This window comes from Aotus nancymaae, unplaced genomic scaffold (genome assembly GCF_030222135.1).
Source record: "Aotus nancymaae isolate 86718 unplaced genomic scaffold, 86718_ANA_hifiasm-v0.15.2.pri h1tg000022l_1, whole genome shotgun sequence".
NCBI classification, from domain to species: domain Eukaryota; kingdom Metazoa; phylum Chordata; class Mammalia; order Primates; family Aotidae; genus Aotus; species Aotus nancymaae.
The window spans coordinates 10,245,346-10,264,844 of record NW_026988435.1 but is presented as its reverse complement, the minus strand read 5'-3'; the positions used below and the strand labels follow the sequence as shown (position 1 = coordinate 10,264,844).

Here is a 19,499-nt window from a genome sequence, read left to right as displayed (position 1 = left end):
TGCAAATATTCACTCTTAAAAATGAATGACCCTTTTGTTATGACAGTAAATGTTAAAATAAGAAGCAAGAATAAAAGAATAGCAAGAATGTGACTAATTATATCAGTCTTGAGATAGGTGAAATTTATCTCATCTCTTCTGAGAATGCCTTCATACCCTGTTGATAGTCCCTGAACTCCATTTTAATAAATGTGGTTTAATTATTTTTAATTATTTGAAAAAATATTAGTTAGACAGAGATACCTCTTCCAAATAGCCAGACAGGTATCTAATTTAAAGCTGATTAAACAAAACAGTAACATAATCAATCATATTTGTACTTTATGATTATTTTTATTGAATTTTTTTCAGATAAACTTTATTAATATAATGACTAACATTCATTAACCCTTCAGCATTCCTCCATAAGTAGCTATGGTAATTATTTTATTATCCACATAATTTTTGCTCACATATATGTATACATTTTTCACAAAAGTAACTATGTAACTTCATAATTACCTGTACATAAAATCATGTGAAATCAATATAATTGTCACCATTCACAATTTTTATATTATAATTCATAATCTCTGAAAATAGTAGTATGAATAACTGTATATCTTATAGTTACAAGTTGCTGCTTTTAATATAAAGACAAAAAATAATGTCATATCTCAAATTTTTCTCTAATCAAAATATCTTTAATTCTGTTCTTTTTATTTTATCTATAAACAGTTAACATTGCATTTTTAAGATAATTTTAGTCACTTGGGGTGGTGCAATGTGCACTTTACAATTGACTTATAATTGGACTATGCTGACCATGGAAAAATCTTACAATTATTGAACATGACACTTATGACAGTATTTCTGTCATCTTGGCTTCTTTTATTGAATATGCAGAGAATTATAATTGGGCTAACAAGCCTGATAGCCTGGCCTCTTTCCAATGATATTAACCTAGTCTGCTATTAGCTGCCTGAACACACACAGAAACAGGCATAGAGATTTTTTTTTTCTTTCTGTTTTATGTTGGTACCTGCCCAATAACTGAAGAATAAAATCCTCTATCTTCCTGTAATGTTTAAGAATTGTGAAAAACTTACCACCATTCCACTGATAAATGTAAAGGTTTGCTTTTTCCAACAAGAAATTGTTTTAAAACCATTGGTTTTAAAATCGGTTGTATCTGTTACAATTTAGATGCTAATTAATTATTATCGTTCTAAAACTTTATAAGGTTTTGGCATATTTTCTTTGAATTGATGTTAAAATTTTTCAAGTGATGAATTTGAGTTTGAAGCAAAATTTTTCTTCAAATAAGCAAGTCAATTTACAGATGCATTGTAATCTTTTCTTTGAAATTGAGACAAACACTGTTTTAGCATAATCTAAAAATAAGTCATTCAGGTTTGTGTAGTATTAAAAACAACACACAAAAACCAGAAGTAAATGAAAAGAATGAAGTAAAATTACATACAATTTAAAATCTACTAACATTTTACCAAGAAATCCAATTAAAAACAAATAATAAGTAAAGTTAAAAAGACCAATTTGTGGTTTTAAAGATATAAAGAATTTGCAGTGTATTAGTTGTTTGAAACATTAGATTCTGTGCTTTCCTTCTTCTCTTTCTTTTTTTTTTTTTTTTTTTTTTGGCTTTTTCCAGTTACCTCTTATTTTAGAGCATGCAATATACTTGCACACTTTCTTTCTAAATAGTTCCAAGCCTTCCCTTTGCAATATTTAAGTCTTCACCTTTGTCCAATAGTTTCTGAGTAGAAATATGAAGACCACGTGGAAATTTATGTCCTGAAGAAATAAAGCACTATTACAGTGCAAAAAAGATATGCCATAAAGAAGTGTGTGCCAAACCTGTTATTAGCAAAAGACCAAAATATAACAAAATGCTCCAAAACCACAAATATGTTGATAATAGGAAATAGTATTATACTTCATATAAACTACAGAAAAATATGCAACTATTAAAATGAATCAGTTAGCACTCCATGTATTAACCTGGAAAATGTGGAGAAAGCAGACTGCAAATTAATGTGTATAGTCTTGTTCTGGAAACAAAATGCACACAATAATTTTTTAGGTTTTTATAAGAACTGCAAATTTTATTTTTTAACATTGATAAATTGCTGGCATTGATTATCTCAGATGCTGACATTGGAAAGGGAGAGGTGATACTGTTTACTTTGCTATATCACCTGTAATTTTTGATATGTATCAATTTTGTACTTAAACAACTAAGCTGAAGCATTACATTCATTAAAGGAATGTAGATTTTTTGATGAAATTCAATTTTAAAACATAAGATTTGATAGTAAATATTTTAGTGAATAATGGGCTTTAAATTTTATGAAGTATTGCATCATAATTTGTAAAAAATCAAAGAACAGCTAATAGTTATACTCTGAATTTTAAGTTACTTAAAAAAAATCTTCACATTAATGTTGTTAGTATTCTCCCACTCTATGTCCATTTTAAAGCTGTGGAATGAAAGAGTTTGAATGGGTCAAGTACTTAATCCAGATTTTCTGAAATAATTTTGCTTTTACTTAAGGTATTTTTGTCTGGTAAAAAAATGTATTATTTTAAAAATAGGATGTTCATTTTAAAATAAAGTAGCAGAAGATATATGCAAATAGTAAGGCAGTTTTTGTGATTGTAGATGAAAACTAAAATTATCTTTAAGCATCCTGGTATGTACATACACTTTCTAATTTTTTTTATGCTCTAGGAAACCTGAAAAAATGAAATGGAAATTAAAAGTTTTCATGTGTAGTTCATGATTTCTAGATCTAAAATCTATATTAAATTTTACTAAAGGTCAGTCCGCGAAACTAGAGACTGAACATTTCCCGATTAGGAGGTGGGCTACTTCCTCCCTAACATCATTTAGAAAGCCAAAAAACACTCCTGCTTTTGTCAATCTTCATTTTTACTTAGTAAATCAAAGTAGAATATAACTTCAAAAGTATTTAGAACTATCTAATTATGCATTTTGAATACCAGTTTTCCTTTGAGTAAGGGACTGTCCTGTAGGACTGTTCTAATTTTCTTGTTAACTTTACTTCTGCCCTAAACAATGTTTATCACTAGATATAAGCTTATATTTCAACTTATTAGTGGAAATAGTGCCATTTAAAATAGTAGACTTTTCTAGTCTCATGGTTATGTGGTCAACCAAGTACCAAAATAACTGGAGTTTAATGAACCACATAATTTTTATTTGGCTTTGTAGAACTGATTATTGCAATTTAGTGAGTGAATCAGTTCCTTAAATCCCAGTAGCTTAAGGTAGTATTCTACAGCACAGATTCTGGATTCAGATACACCTAGAATCAAATCCCAAATTTGCTTCTTTCCAGATGTGTTATTTTCAGCAAGTAATTTCTTTCTCAGTCCCAGTTTCCACATTTATGAGGCAAGTACAACAAAACTTGCCTCTCAAAATTGTCATTATTAAGTGGTAGAGTACCTCTCAAATTTGTCATTACTAAGTGGTAAATGTATGGAAAGTCAGTCTCTGGCATTTAGTAAGCACTCAAATAATGGAAGTGACCTGCTTTTCTAAGTTACTCAAATATCGTGGGGTTACAATCTGATTATTAAATAATATTAAATATACTTAAACTACATATAATTTAATTGATTGTTGAATAAAATTTAGAGTTAAGAAGAACTTAAAGAAATTATACATTCCATTAAAGGAATATAGTGACTTGTAGTGTTTGAGTACATGGCTCCTGTCTGCTCATACTTTTTCCTACTCGAGGATCTTAATCATAACACTAATGAAATGTAACAATTGTCACTTTCTTTCTTAGTCTGTTGATCATGTAATCTCAAATGTACTCTTCAGACTTTAATAGCAATAACATCTCTGCCTTCTTACTGGTTACAGAATCTCTCTAATATCTAATATGTTTGTTCTCTTCTTGTGCAACCTTTCCTTGGTACCAGCGGCTGCTTCAAAGAATAAAGTTAAAGGTGAGCTCCTATTTATTCTGCATGACTCAACATCATTCATTTTTCAGCTCTGTCTTCTAAGTTCCCCTAACTGATAGAGCCAATTCTGTTGGTAATAATACTATTTTAGTGTATAGTTATTGTTCATAAATTCCTAAAATACAAATATGAGTTATTTCAGTTATCCGGTTTCTGAGACACATTTGCATGGTTGTTTGTGAGTTTGTTTTCTTGTTTCACTTTCCGCTTTATTCCTAAGTATTTCAAGTGGAATCAAGTGCTTTTGTGCACTAACATTTTGCATGTGGACCTTAGTTTCCTTGAGAAAATTGAGAATCGGAAAAAATACAGCATAAAATAAAACTGATGGAAAGTCTCAAAATTGAGCATGTTTTTACAGAATTGTGTGAGAAGAAAATTTAATCTTCTAAAAACTGAATATTATAAGCTACAGTTTTCTATTTATAATTTGTTGTCATTTTTTAGTTGCATTAAGTTTGACTTTGCTAGAAACCTGAATATGTATTTTCATGATAGAGGATGCACATGTCCAATCCTGAACACATCTCCTTGGAAGGAAAAATACTTTTGGCTCCATGTGTCCCAATTTTTATGGGTTTGAAAAATTCAAATGTATGTATGATACTGTATCATAGATATATCATTTATGTATTTCAATTTTGTTCTCTTTAGAGCAATCTATATACCTAAAAATCTTTTAGGCTTTTGCTTCTTAAGTAGCAAAAAACCTTTTTTTTTTCTCTTTCAGTTCCAGGTTCTAGTTTTACAGCTAGTTTTAACGCTATGACATATGCCTATCTTTGAAGTGTTCACTGCTCCCTACTTATAAGGTCAACTCTTTATTGTATAATTGATATTGTACTAGCAATGTATTTGTTTACAGAATGTGAAATATGTAAAAGATGAGATGGCAAATTTATTGTCACCTTTCTTATAGCTCAGCTAGCCTTGTTTCTTAACCAGTAAATTTGGTAGAAAAATCAGCCAATCCTTGCCACAGTAATTTTCTGTCTGACTGTGAACAAAATAAATACATTCACAGAGCAATTCAGACATTATTTGATAATGATACATATATAAACTATATAAGCCTAATATGTTTATATAATAAAAGGATTAGAAGTGTAGTTTTAGAAATGAGGAATTAAAAACTACACAGACTATACCAGCTCTAGTGTACAGCATATGAGTGAGAGGAACCAGAGGGAGATGCATATCGGCACTGGAATCACTGGAGAACACTTTACATAGTAGTGGAGCTTGAAGTGGTTCTTGAAGGATGAATAGGATATACATAGAGAAAAAGCACTATATTTAAAAAAACAATTAGTAAGTGTAACTAAAGGTCTGGAAACAATAATCGATGCAGTCTACTTTAGTGTAGTGAGAAAATCTCTTGAATGAAGCCTTGTACTTTTATAAGAAAATAGAGAAAAATAAATTTGAAGATGATACAATAGACAATGGAGTGATTATGAGTCATTACAGTATATGATCACATTAAACCTCTAGTAATCAATTACTCTCTAAAACAATGGAAAATAATTTGAATTATAATATACAGGCTGCTAAGTATTAAATATGAAAAAGCCATTTCATCACTGGAGGATTATAATCATAAATTATTTTACAGGTATCTGTCAAGTCATTTCAGGACTGAAGCTGGCCAGAATTTTATAATACAAGCATATTTCTGTATCTAATTTAGTGCCTTCCACACTTCCATCCCTAGTGTTCCACACTTAGCCATTTTATTTGACTCTCCCCTTTCTTCTTGGATACTAGCCTGCAGGGAGGCTTAGCACATGGTTTTCCCCATGCTTATAATTTTGCATATACAAGGCAAGCAATGACACTTTCAAAAATTAATTGTGCCTCAAGTGGAAACTGAAATTTTATTTCTAACCATTGCTGAAGAAATATGCATATTATAGAGAGATAATAGAAAGGATTACTCAGTGATTTCTTTTTGGTCCAATTTCTATATGAAGGCAAACGGTCTTCAAACAGAAAAGAAAAATGTGGATAAGAGGAAAGTAAAACCCAAGATAATATAAGAGCAGATGGTTGCTTCAGAATAGTTCATTTCTCCTGGCCCAGAGAAAGTACTTACCGGAGAACTGAGAGAAGTTTGCAAGAGGATTATATCTCATTTATTTATCCTTGTGGAATCATGCAAATGTGGAAAGATTCTGGAATATCAGAGAGAGGAATGAGTTCTGATTTTTTTGTAAGGAGTAATGAATTCATTTTCAGAAACCATGTACTGGTCAATGTGACATCAAGTTCCCAGTCAGATTTTTAAACACTCTTAAAACAATAGTTTGTGGTCATTTAGGCTAAAACAGAGTTCACTGAGAATCAGCCAGAAATCATTAGTAATAGCATAAGAAATTACCCCTCCTTTTTTTAATGTGAGTTACTATACCAATGTTTGAGAGCAGTAGCATAAACATAATATATCTGAATTTTATCAAATAATGTAGCAACTAGCACTTTTTTCCTATAAAAACTGTTATTCTAAATATCACTAATTATTCTCCAAGGGCCAAATCCAATGGTGGTTTTTCAATCCTCATATTACTGTTTTCCTGGTGAACATATATTATTTCTTTTGATTTTACATTTCCTTTGATTTCAGTGGCACTGTACATACTTCATTTTTTAAAACTTCTCTTTGCCTCTTTCTTTCTCTCTCCATTTATATCTTGCTTTGAAATATAGGTTTCATTCAGGTTATCTTTGATTCTTGAAATGATCAACTATTGCAGTGTAGATTTAGCTTTCCACACTGCCTTTGAGAGATAAACTTCACTTCCTGCAAAATAAAGGATGTGGCCATTTTCTATGTAATTGTGTACCCGCAACCAACCTCTCTTACCATTGTTGCCTGTCGAGATGAACATAAATGACCCAGTCTAGTTGCTTCTCTGAAAACTTAGAACAAGGAAGAGGGTAGAGAGAGAGAGAGAAAAGTCAAGGAGGTAAGAGAAAGAAGCAGAGATGGTTGATCAGTTATGTTTCTCTTCATGCATAAATTTTGTATGTAGCCTTAATAAAATGAATTAAGCTTGAGAAATGACACAAGAAGGCAGGAGGACTGAATGAAGAGTGAAAGATTGAGAGAGTACTCTGCTGGTGCACAAGCCTCTTGTTCTAACATGTTGCTAAGGCTCTATTGTATCTTTGCTCTTTGGCTGTATGACACTGGTCTCTTTTAAGAAAAATTTCCAGATACGTTTCTCTTGCTTAGAATCGAAAGAGAAATAATTAGTATAAATGTTTTCTTTTTAAGAGTTTCTTAGTTAATTTTGATATCACTTTTCTGAACTTGATTTTACTACTAAGCTTTTATCTGATATTTTCATCACTCTTCTGAATATTTCCACTATAATATTAGAAGCTGATATTTTTATTTATTTACTTATTTTGTAACTAAGAACCCTCTGGTTTTGCTACATGTTCTCATGACACCAATATTACTCCAATTTTCTAAGATTAAAAGATTGGAAACATCTTTAACTTCTCTTTCTTAATGGCCCTCAAATCCAATCAATTATCAAATTGTCCTAATTTTATCCCTGTAGTGTCATTTGCATGGATCATTATTCTTCAAATCTCTCATTCCTGGATGGGTGCAGTGGCTCATGCCTGTAATCCCAGCACTTTGGGAGGCCAAGGCAGGTGGATCACTTGAGGTCAGGAATTGGAGACCAGCTTGATCAACAAGGTGAAACACCATCTCTACTAAAAATACAAAAATTAGCCGGGTGTGGTGACGGGTCTCTATAATCCCAGCTACTTGGAGGCTGAGGCAGGAGAATCTCTTGACCTCAGGAAGTAGAGCCTGCAGTGAGCTGAGACTGCACCACTGTACTCCATCCTGGGTGACAGAGGGAGACTCTGTCTCAAAAAACAAACAAAACAACACCAAAAAATTAATTCTTCAGAGCTTGCTTGAAGAAGTCTCTAACTTGTCTCCTGATTCAACTTTCAATACACTACAATCTATCCTACATTTGTATGTCATGCTGAATCTTAGCAAGATCATCAATGCTTTGCCACTTAGAGGAGAGAGGTTCTTTAGAATAATCTTAAAATTTCTTTGTATAAAATAATTTCATTTCACTCTGTTATGAATTTATATAAATAGACTAAATGTAACATAATGATTGTTCCAAAATGTTACAAATTTTGAATAGCTTTAAGTCAGAAAAAAAAATACTTTTTGTCTTTAATCCTGATTTGGGGGCTTTATTTTTTATTCAGAATTTGGCAACTACACTTTCATGCTATTTCTAGAATGCCAGCTTTTAGCTATTATTTTCAAAGTGAATGTCAAATCTCAACAATCATATAATCATTATTCAGTGCTCAAATAAAAATTAACATAATTATTCTGACTTTGCTTAAGAATTAAGATAATGCAGAGCCCTTAGCTATCTAAATTGAGATACATATGGTTCAAAGGAGAATCAGTATTTCAATTTGCTGGGTTTATTAAGTAATAGTCATACCTAATATTATCAAATAAATGATTTATTCATATGAGAATATTAGAAATCTGCTATAAAGCCAGAATATGACATTTGGAATCCCAGGCTACCCATCACATTATAATTTTTGGAGGTGAATTAAAAGGTACCTAAAATGTTGAAGTTGAGACATGGCTTTGAACTATTTTGAGATTTTATCTTAAGTCAGGTGCCTACATTTTAATTTGTATTATATACTATATCTTTTATATTAAGACTTCCATTTTGTAGTCAGACAGGAATAGGTTCAATCTTTGTTTTGCAACTACCAGATTTGAGCACCTGGACAATTAAACTTCACACAACATTCAGTTGCTGTGACAATTTTACTGGATAAAGCACAGACAAGAATTGACATAGGGAATGACACATAGTGAGCACTTAGTAAATTTTACCTATTATTGTTATTACTACAATCACTATCACAATTTAAATTATATCTGTGGGAAAAAATGAACAAACACAAAAACATGTAGTGCAAGGTCAGTCCTAAAACTAAAACTTTTCTGTAAGTTTCACTATATTTCATCTTCATAATGATATTTATATGTTTACATTCATTAAAATATTAAAATAAACACATGTAGTATCAGATGTAAATCATCTATTAGGTATGTGTTATTTTTCTTTCCTCACCATTAATATTAAAAAACAAAGTGCATAAATAATATTATTAAATTATTTCAACCCAAAATGAAACAAAAAGTTTGAGAAAATTATGACAAAGAGAGCCTTATATAATGCTTAAAATGCAAAAATATCCTGCTTTTACTATCAGTGAAAGTAAGTAATGAGGCCATAGTATAATTTCTTTTGAAAAGATTCCTTAACTCCTTTTGTTTAGGCTATGTTTATATTTTAATTTAAAAAGTGGGCTGAGTGGAGTAGCTTATGCCTGTAATCCCAGCACTTTGAGAGGCTGAGGCACATGGATCACCTGAGGTCAGGAGTTCAAGACTAGTCTGGCCAACATGGTGAAACCCTGTCTCTACTAAAAATACAAAAAAAAAAAAAAAAAAAAAGCTCGGCATGGTAGTATGCACCTGTAATCCCAACTACTCAGGAGGCTGAGGCAGGAGAATCACTTGAACCTGGGAGGCAGAGGTTGCAATGAGCCGAGATCACAGCCTGGGCAACAGAGCAAGACTCTGTCTCAAAATAAATAAATAAATAAATAAGGTAAGAAACTATTCAAATTCTTGCATAACAACTACACAATCTTCATCAAAAACAACAAATCAGTAGATAATTATTGAAGTTTATGCTTATTCTCCACAAGACTGATACAAGGTAATGTGTGTCAAGGGTGTTAGACATATAGAAGGGAATTTAATAGCATATTATGTTTCTGTAACACGTATTTCACTTAGGGATTCAGGTGGAAGACCCCTAGGTAGTACCTTTAGGAAGACTGTCTTCTAAATCTACCTTCTAATTCATCTCACTTCAATAAGAAAACTGCCAAAGACATTGCTATATATGACATTGCAATGATGTTTATTAAGATCTATTATTGCAGCCTTTTTCTACCTTTTAAAAAAGTAAATAACAATGATAATTATAATAACTGATCTTTCTTAAATGTTACTATGTGTGAGGCATTGTGCTAAGCATTCATAGGTGTTTTCCCTTTCAATCCATACAAAACCCTGTGAGATAGGTACTGTTACTATACTCATTTTCAAAAATGTGGAAAATGAAGCAGAGTTAAGAAATTTAAGTTCACAAAATGAGTAAGAGACAGGGTAAAAATTCTAAGCCAGACATACTAACTCCTGAATTTAAGCTTTTAATCTATTAAATCCTCTAAAGAGATCAGATTAATCAATATTACAACTTACCTGAATCTCATTTGTTTAAATATGTTTACCTAGATACCACCCACCCAGATAGGAGTAGGGGTGGAGGTAGGGATAATGTAGTTTGAGGAGGAACTAGCAGGGACAAATACATTGAACCAGCTTAGTTGGGTCCACTGGTCAGAAAAGTATTCTCCAGGTAAACCTGGTATTTCTCATTCTTTTAAAACTCTCCTTCTTCTAGGTCTTTCATTCACTCACTTCATGTTAACCTCACTTATTCCCTCTTGGGAAAGTGAAAGGTAATTAGTTTCTCAGTAAGATGAGTAATGTTCTAGAAAAGCTTCAGGCACAGCTAATGTGAAGTGCTGAACTCGTAAGTGACAAACAGGGGTAAGGAGTGTGCTCGTAAAAATCTTACTGTAAGATGACCCAGTGGGTCGAAATGTAAGTAATTTTAGTTGTTTCTAAAGTGGAGCTTCATTCGATGTGGTCTGTGTTTTTTATTTCTCACTGTATAGGGATATTGACATGCATTTGCTCTATGGAGTATCTCATTACTTTCTGTTGTGTAACTGACCTTTTTCATGTTGCAAAGTACAAACTAGTCTGGGTCACAATGGAAAGAGAGTGTCATATATTCCATTTGCAAGTCTAAAATAATATTATTTCCAATTGATTTAATGGAGGTGCATTTTCTCCATCTCTTTTCTTCTTGAAATGCAAAAATAGATTTGAGCGTCACTGTGCACATGTGGATAAATACAACTCATTTGCCACCAAAACAAGGCTCAATTTTGTATAGCAATTAGAAATTAGTTTAAGCATTGCTACTTTAAGTTTATATCCTCATTTCTACAACAAATAAATCATAATACTTTTTTCATTCTGTCTAAACACATTTCATCTGAAAGGCAAGATCTTCTGGGACTTAATTCATTCAGTTGGTTCATGTCATTCTATTATGCTAATCAAATTGGTATTTGCTTATTCTACAGCTGCTGTGTGGGGGTTTAGAAAGTCTGTAATTAAAATCCCAAGGTTCATAGCTTCTTACCAGTTTAAAAAAAAAAAATCTCTGTAATAAGGAGAACCATGGTGAACAATGTGTAGCAGTTAGTGGGGCATTTTTGAAACAATGCTATAAGACCAAAAGTTAGGCAACACTAAAAATAAATGTAATTTATTACATTTCAAATTTGATAGAATTATGGTTATATATTTTTAATGGGAAAAAAATCAAACATCCCAATATATAATGTCTATCACTAACAAAGTGTATAGTTAAAAGCTTTGGGGAAGGGTATCAGAATTCCTGGGTTCCAGTGTCTATTCAATTATTAATTTGATCTTCAGTCAAGCATCAGTGTTTAGGGCGCACTAAGACCCTATTGCTTTAATAATGGTCAGGAAATTCAACGCCCAAATAGGAGAAGTCACTTAGTACCCTATATAATTCCTAAGGGATATTTCCAAATGAGAACACATGGCACTCTCAATGCAGAAGACTGTATATGAATCCTGCCTTACTCCCAGTGTGGTACGTTTTGGAGGTATACAAACGTTTACATGTAGCACTGTTTTAAGATACAATGGGGGCTGGGCGCGGTGGCTCACGCCTGTAATCCCAGCACTTCGGGAGGCCAAGGCGGGTGGATCACGAGGTCAAGAGATCGAGACCATCCTGGTCAACATGGTGAAACCCCATCTCTACTAAAAATACAAAAAATTAGCTGGGCACGGTGGTGCGTGCCTGTAATCCCAGCTACTCAGGAGGCTGAGGCAGGAGAATTGCCTGAACCCAGGAGGCAGAGGTTGTGGTGAGCCGAGACAGTGCCATTGCACTCCAGCCTGGGTAACAAGAGCAAAACTCCATCTCAAAAAAAAAAAAGATACAATGGAGATAAATTATATATATATATACACACACACACACAAACACATGTATATATATATATAATTTGACACATACACACATATACATATATATGTGTGTATGCATATGTTCTTTATTTTTTACTGCATGGGGATTTCACTCACTCAATAATTCATTCATTTTTTTATTCAAAATTTCCAGAAACTCCTGGAAATACATCAGTTTAAGAAAAAAAGTTATATACTGTCATACGTTACAATGTAGTAGCCATTATGAAAAATAAAGTGGAAGAATGAGATAGGAATACTTGGGCAGAATAGAGAGGAGAGTGGTTCTAATTTTGAGTCGGTAGACCAGGAAGAGTGGACATGTGAACAGAGAAATGATAATGCAGAAGGAAGCCATGTCAATGGAAACACTCCAAGAAGAAGAAATAGCAAAGACAAAGGCCATAAGGCAGTAAGCAGTCTTAATTATTTAAGAGATATTCAACAGCCCTGTAAGAATAGAAAAGCATGAGTCAGGGACAGCATGTTAGAGAGAAGGTCATAGAGGCAATGGAGACACAGGTCATGTAAGGATTTTTGGTAGCCTTCCAGTGAATTGGAGAGACATGGGACATTTGAGCAGAAGAGAGATGTGTACTGACTAAGTTTTAACAGGATCAATTTGGTTGCTTTGGTGAAAAAGACTGCAATAAGAGTTTTTGGGTGCATTTCCAAGAATTCAGGGGAAAAATGATTGTGATAGGATGAGAGTCATAGCACTGGAAGTAAAGTTATATCTGATAGAATTTGCTGACTGTAAGTAGGACATGATTTAGAGGGTGGAATGTAGAAGATTATCAGTTTTGTGTTTTTTTGTATATGTGTTTGGTTTTACTTAAAAACTGGGAGGATAAACTTACATTTGCAAGATGGAAAAGACTGGAAGAACATAACAAATTAATGAGAGCTCAGTTTTCATCGTGTAAAGTTGAAGAGACCCATTAGGCATTCACGGGAAGATGAAAAGTAAAAGTTGAGTTAATGAATGTGAAATTTAGAAGAAAAGTCTACACTTTAGATAAACTACCTGAAAGTCATGTGGACAGTCAATAAAAACATGAGACTGAATGAGCTCATCAAATGCATGAGTGTAGCTAGAGAAGAAAGCAAAAATGTAAAGACTTGAGGTCTCACATACTCCAAACTTAAAGAGATCAAGCAAATGATAAATACAAGCAAAAAATGTCAGAGAAGAAGAATAAAATAAAAAATGATAATAAGAAAATATATTTAAAAAGGAAGTAGTGTTCAACTGGGGCAAATGCTCTTGATGAGTCAAGATAGATACAAATAGATTTAGCAATGTGCAAGCAGGCAATGGTAACCAATGGTAAATAGAGATTAATCATATAATCACCCAAAGAAAGGTATATTTGCTACTGTGAAACAATGGTACAATAAGATTCAATTAAAGGAACATTCACCTTAGTGGAAGAAGGCTAGGAAGAAGATTTATTGGAGACAATGATGATCAGAAGAAAGCGGAATAACTAGTGAGAATTAACTGGGCAACAAACACAGGGAAGAACTGCCCAGGTCTAGAGAATGTCAGCAGGGGACTAAAAGTAAGCTAATAAAGTTTCTGGAGAAAATCAAAGGGAACCAGGGTGAAAATTAGAGGGGATAGATAGGCAGCCCATGTGGTATCTTGAAAGTTACAGGGTTTTCTTTTTTCTGTTTTTTTATTATTATTTGCTTGTTTGTTTTTTTCTTATTCTAAGAACAGTAGAAAGCCATTAAGTGGTTTTCAAAGGGAATAGAGGTAGCCATAGGGCCAGTGGGATATTCTTACATTTACGCTTTGAAAAAGATCACTGGTTGTTTATGAAAAAACAAATTAGTAGAGACTACTATAGATGACAAATAGAAAAGGTGAATTGCCTGGAAAATTACAGTAGTCCAGGGAGAAATGGTAATAGGTTGGCCCAGAGTCGTCAGTAGTATTAGAGAGAAATTGGCAGATTCGAGAAAATAGAGAGAAATTGGCAGATTCGAGAAAATAGAAATTCCTTTCAAGAATACAGTTGAAACAGTTAGCAGTCAGAAAAAAATTAACTGAACTTGAATTAAATAGATGCCCTTAAATATTGGTAAATTATTTAAAATACTTTGTTATTCTTCCTTTCTCTTCATTGTCATCAATACTGGAGACCAACAAGCAGACACCTAGAATGACAGTCCTGATCTTGTCCTCATGTTAGCACATGGGAAAGTACATTTATGGTGTACTGTGTAAGACAAGTGAAATCGAAGGGAAAATTATAAATTTTATTAGTGGAATAAGAATGTAAGAAGATCTTCTTTACCTAAAGTAGTTCTTGTCTGTATTATTGATTCTCATAATTGAAAATTTCTTACATATAAATAATTTAGGTGGGGGAAACTTTATATTAAAAATAGCTTGTCAAGAATGACATGCCAAAACTCACATAAAAACTGTACATCTGAATTGTACATTCTACCTGTTTTCGATTTTGAATAGGGCCAATGCAAAGTTACTCATATATTTGATTCTGGACTATAGTGCAATACAAGGTTATTTTAATGACATCCAAGCAGCAACAATATATCTGACCTAAACTTTGAAAGAGTCATTAATTTAACTCACTATTTATGTGTTCTCCAATCTTGGCCAAGCAAAAATTACCTACCAGCAGAACAGGATTTCAAATTGTTTCCAGGTAATCTGTTTTCTTTAAAATGGGATGATCATCTGATGGACACTGAGTTCACTTAATAAGCATGCTGTCTAGAGACAAGGCAGGAGTGCTATTTGGCTTGAACAATCACCAAATAGTTCATGAAGTCATTATCTTCCACCTCAGCTGAAGTTATCGTGGGGAAGACTGTCGAATCTCTTGGCTGCTTATCCAGAGTTTGAAAATCCCAATAATTTATATTCACAGTGGCATAGGATTGTGATAGCATATACAAATGGAAACTGGGAAATAAGGATCTAATGTCTGTGTATATTAGATACAGCTTCCCCTAGAAATAGACATAGATGCTCCTATGTAATCTGATGTTTGATTCATCGAAGAAGTGAAATCTGATTGTCAGCCTATAAAACATTATTTTTCATGCATGAAATATTTTTTCCTTATAAAACTGAGGGATTAATTTAGATTTAGGTAAAATATAGCTGAGATACAAGGTAGGTTTTCAAACTCTTTACAAGCCTTTTGGGAAGTGTTAACAAATGCTTTGGGATTTTTCACACTCAAATGTTATTTAACGCATCTGGCACAACAGGTGGCATGGCCAGAAGGTCATTTCAGCATGATAATTTGACTTCATATTTATTAGAGCAAAATATGTGTTTAATGAGTATTTCTATTATCACTATTTCAATCATCATAATTTACCTTATCTCTCTTTCTTTCTTTTTTTCTTTTTAAATATAACAGACAAGTTAAGGGAATGCAAGCTTTAAAATGTTTTAGTCATTTACAGAAGATTCCTTAAAACAAACAAAAAACCCACAGCATAGTAAGAGATATACTGAAAGAGTATTTATCATCTTTACTTGTTCTATTTTAAAATGTAGCAACTAGAAATGCATTTAGTGGCACAACGACTCATTCAAATTTATTTATTCATGTATTCATTACCCAAATATTTGTTGAGTTTATGTGTAAGGTCCTATTTAAAAGTAGTGGTAGTATATATTTTATGTTTCAAAATTGATTCTAAAACTTAATGGGTATATCAATATCAATAATTTAAAATAAAGTATATATAGCACCAAACATGAATGTATGTTTAAAATTTAATTTAAAAAGACTACATATGATTTTGGCAAAAAATTACCCCAGGAAAATAAATATCACCATCTTGCCTTACATTATGACATTTATCATTGGCTTCCTAAAACAAAGTGGAAAGGAAGTTTGCATTATCATTTTACACATTCTATTATTAAACTTCTACTTAACGCTGATTTCCATACCCAAATAAGTTTTGACGGAATAGAGTCGTGCTGCTTTGTTGTTTAAAAGTTTTCTGTAGCCTTGTAAGTAATGTTTCAAAGTAGATTAGAGTCTGAACATTAAGTTTTAGAGATCAATGAGATTATCTTTGTAACTTATAAAACCGATAAATACATGTAGATACATTCTACATTAGCAAAGTTTAAACAAATTCATCAGAATCTGCTTTCTTTTAAAATTATATAACTGTCTTAGCTCTAGCGATCATTCATGAAAATATAAATGAGAGATTCAAAATTAACCCTGCATAATTAGGGAGGAGAAAAAATAACTTAAGGGGAATAATAATGTTGCTGATAAATGAATAGGATGACAATACAATGATTAAAAATTCATATAAAATTCAAGTTTCATCAATTATGAAGAACACAATGCTAAAGGGTGCTCTGATTTTGAAAGATAATGAAAACTATTTTAATTTTAAGTATCAAAGCATTTATAGTTAGTTACAGGTGAGGAAGCACTGAAAATATATAAAATTTAAATAATCATCTAAATATCAAAAAATATATCAGCTATCTCATATAACATAACCTATTATCGGTAGTTTTAAAATCAACGAAAGAATATCAAAATATCGAAATTTTAAAATTCTTATGATCAAAGCCTGTGGTAGTGATGCCCACATCTGCATTCAAAACAATTACTTTTTTTTTCAGCTATTTAGAGTAATATGCAAAGTGCACAACTAATCCCTAATGGGAGATGAAATATTAAATTCTTATTCTTGCAAATGGATTCAGCAGAATCAGTTTTACCTTAGAAAGAGATCTGTTATGAAGAACAGTATTAGATATTAAAAGTAGCCAAGGGCAATTAATGTAGGGTCAAACAACTGATTTCAAACAAGGAAATTAATTTCACAGACATTCTAGTTGGAATCCAATTGGAATGCATGATCAAGTGGGTTACATTTTGTTTTCTAAGGAATTTGGTAAACAAGAATTTTTGATATCAACACACAGAGTGTATTATTGCTACTCATTTGATCTTATAGAATGTTACAGTCTTTCATAGGTAAACTGATTTATGCCCTATCTGTATGCCTTATTCCAGTGAGCCCTGTTATAGCACTTGGTGCAGTAGCTGAGATAACTCTTCCTGGCACTGTGGAGGTCAAATGATTCATACATTTCAATAATAATTCCAAAGACTTGTTTATGTGACCACTATTTCAATCTAATTGACTATTCTTTAGATTTGTTATTTGGAAGGTCTTAATTTTTGCTGTGTTGGTATTTATCATTATTTGCGCTCTTATTTATTTTGTCTTTTTCTGCTTCTTTTTTTCTTTTCTTGCAACTATAAAAAATATGAGGCTCTAATCATTCTCTTTTCGTATCTATGCAGTTTATCACCAGATCCTGCAGGTTTTAAAATTACATAGGAATTCACCTCCATAGTTAAGAGTTTCAAGTCCCTAAACATCAGCTGGCTCCCTTCAATTAACTGCTCTTTTTCTGCAAAAGGAATCTGCCCACACAACTTACCTCCATGTAGTTGGAGCCAATTTCTTCTGACTCACTGTAGCAGCTCTGTAGCTTCCTGGCTGTGATTAATTCTCACATCCGATATTAATTTATATGCTAACTTTTAAGTCATATTATCTTCATTTGGATCTTGGTTCTGTACTCACCTGATCTAGCAGCTTTATCCAGAATAGTCCAAAAAAAGCATAGGTAATTGTGGTTCAGTACAATAATTCTCCTTCTCCTTTCTCCAAATGAACAGGCACTTTCATGTTTCCAAGTGCCGCTGAAATATCAATCTACTGTGATACATATTAGCAGTTAACATAATTAAATTGAATCATATAATGAGCTTTGTTCAGGTCTAGTTAAAGGAATTAATAAAACTCTAGGCAAAGAAGAGGTTAAAATTCGTCAGCCATTTCACCTAAGCCTCCAAGATGTTTAGCTATCACCTTGTATTTCAGCATAAGGAGATCTAATTTCAGCCAATATTTGCCTTTTTTATATTTTTGAAATGTCTCCAAATAATTGGAAAATGCATTAGTGCAAAGTCGCTCCTGTCTTTGATGACTTATTTTCCCTCAGGAGAAAAAAAGAAATAGAGTGACTTGTTATTTAGTTGCAAAATAAAAAATTGTCTTGGCCAAGTGCAATGGTTCATGCCTGTAATCCCAGCACTTTGGGAGGCTGAGGCGGGCGGATCACAAGGTCAGGAGTCTGAGACCAGTCTGACCAACATGGTGAAACCCCGTCTTTGCTAAAAATAGAAAAATTAGCCAGATGTGGTGGCCCCCACCTGTAATCCCAGCTACTCAGGAGGCTGAGGCAGGAGAATCTCTTGAACCCAGGAGGTGGAGGTTGTAGTGAGCCGAGATTGCGCCATTGCACTCCATTCTGGTGACAGAGTAAGACTCTTCTCAACAAAATAAATAAATAAATAAAAGTTGTCTCCCATATGGAAAATTCTGTATCTGTTCCACTACTACCTTTATTATTCAAACTGAGATTTAAAAATCGAATGTACTTGTTACTCCACCCATTTGAGTTATATATTCTCTTCTTTCATTCACTTAAAAAATAAAATTGGAACTTAGTTTTTCTTTAAAAAAAAATTATTCTATACTTCACAGAGACTATTGGAAACTACTATTTCATAAATTACTTGACGTATAAGGAATCATACAGTGAATTTCTAAACCCCAAACACTTCCCTTTTTATAAATTACTACTTTCTTAGAAGTTCTAGATGGATATAAGTTTCTTGTTTGTTCAGTAACTGGACTCCTTATGTGTTTAGCACCGCTGTAGCAGCTAGATTTGAAAATAAAGGGCTATTTCTCGCAATACCTAACACTTACGATTACATTATAGAATACAAAAGCACACACTGACTTTTTCAGGAATTTTAAAATAAGCATATTGTTATTTTATTTTCCTCATTAGGAGCTTAGACATTGGTCAGAAGTAGAATTGAATGATGGCAGTCATCTAGTGGTCCCTTTGCCAGGTTGTAGGCATTGGCCTGTAGAGGTATCCTTTTACATCCAGTGGGCAATTCACCTGATAAAGCATGTTATACATGTTATACATGAATATCTTTCTACACATGTTAACCTTCCCTGACACCTCGTGTGGGAAAGCCACTATAAAAAAATATTCTAAATAGGTCACTGACTGTGGTGATCTGGTTGTGTCTGTATCTCCCTTATGTACCTCTATTATCCACAAGTACATGATAGACCCTTAAGATAATAGACTGGGCGTGGTGACTCAGGCCTGTAATCCCAGCACTTTAGG

At 32.7% G+C, this 19,499-nt stretch overlaps 1 protein-coding gene across 3 annotated transcripts in view; it reads left to right on the top strand.

Annotated features, from left to right (window-relative positions):
• Positions 1-19,499, top strand: part of CADM2 (cell adhesion molecule 2) — a 1,089,430-nt gene that overhangs the window by 749,460 nt on the left and 320,471 nt on the right. For 2 of the 3 annotated variants that reach the window (XM_012454658.2, XM_064380014.1), the window contains exon 2: positions 3,958-3,984. The exons of the other annotated variant lie outside the window; for it this stretch is intronic. In XM_012454658.2, coding sequence (XP_012310081.2) covers positions 3,958-3,984 — 27 coding nt within the window. The remainder of the gene's footprint in view (positions 1-3,957; positions 3,985-19,499) is intronic. 3 annotated transcript variants of the gene reach the window in all.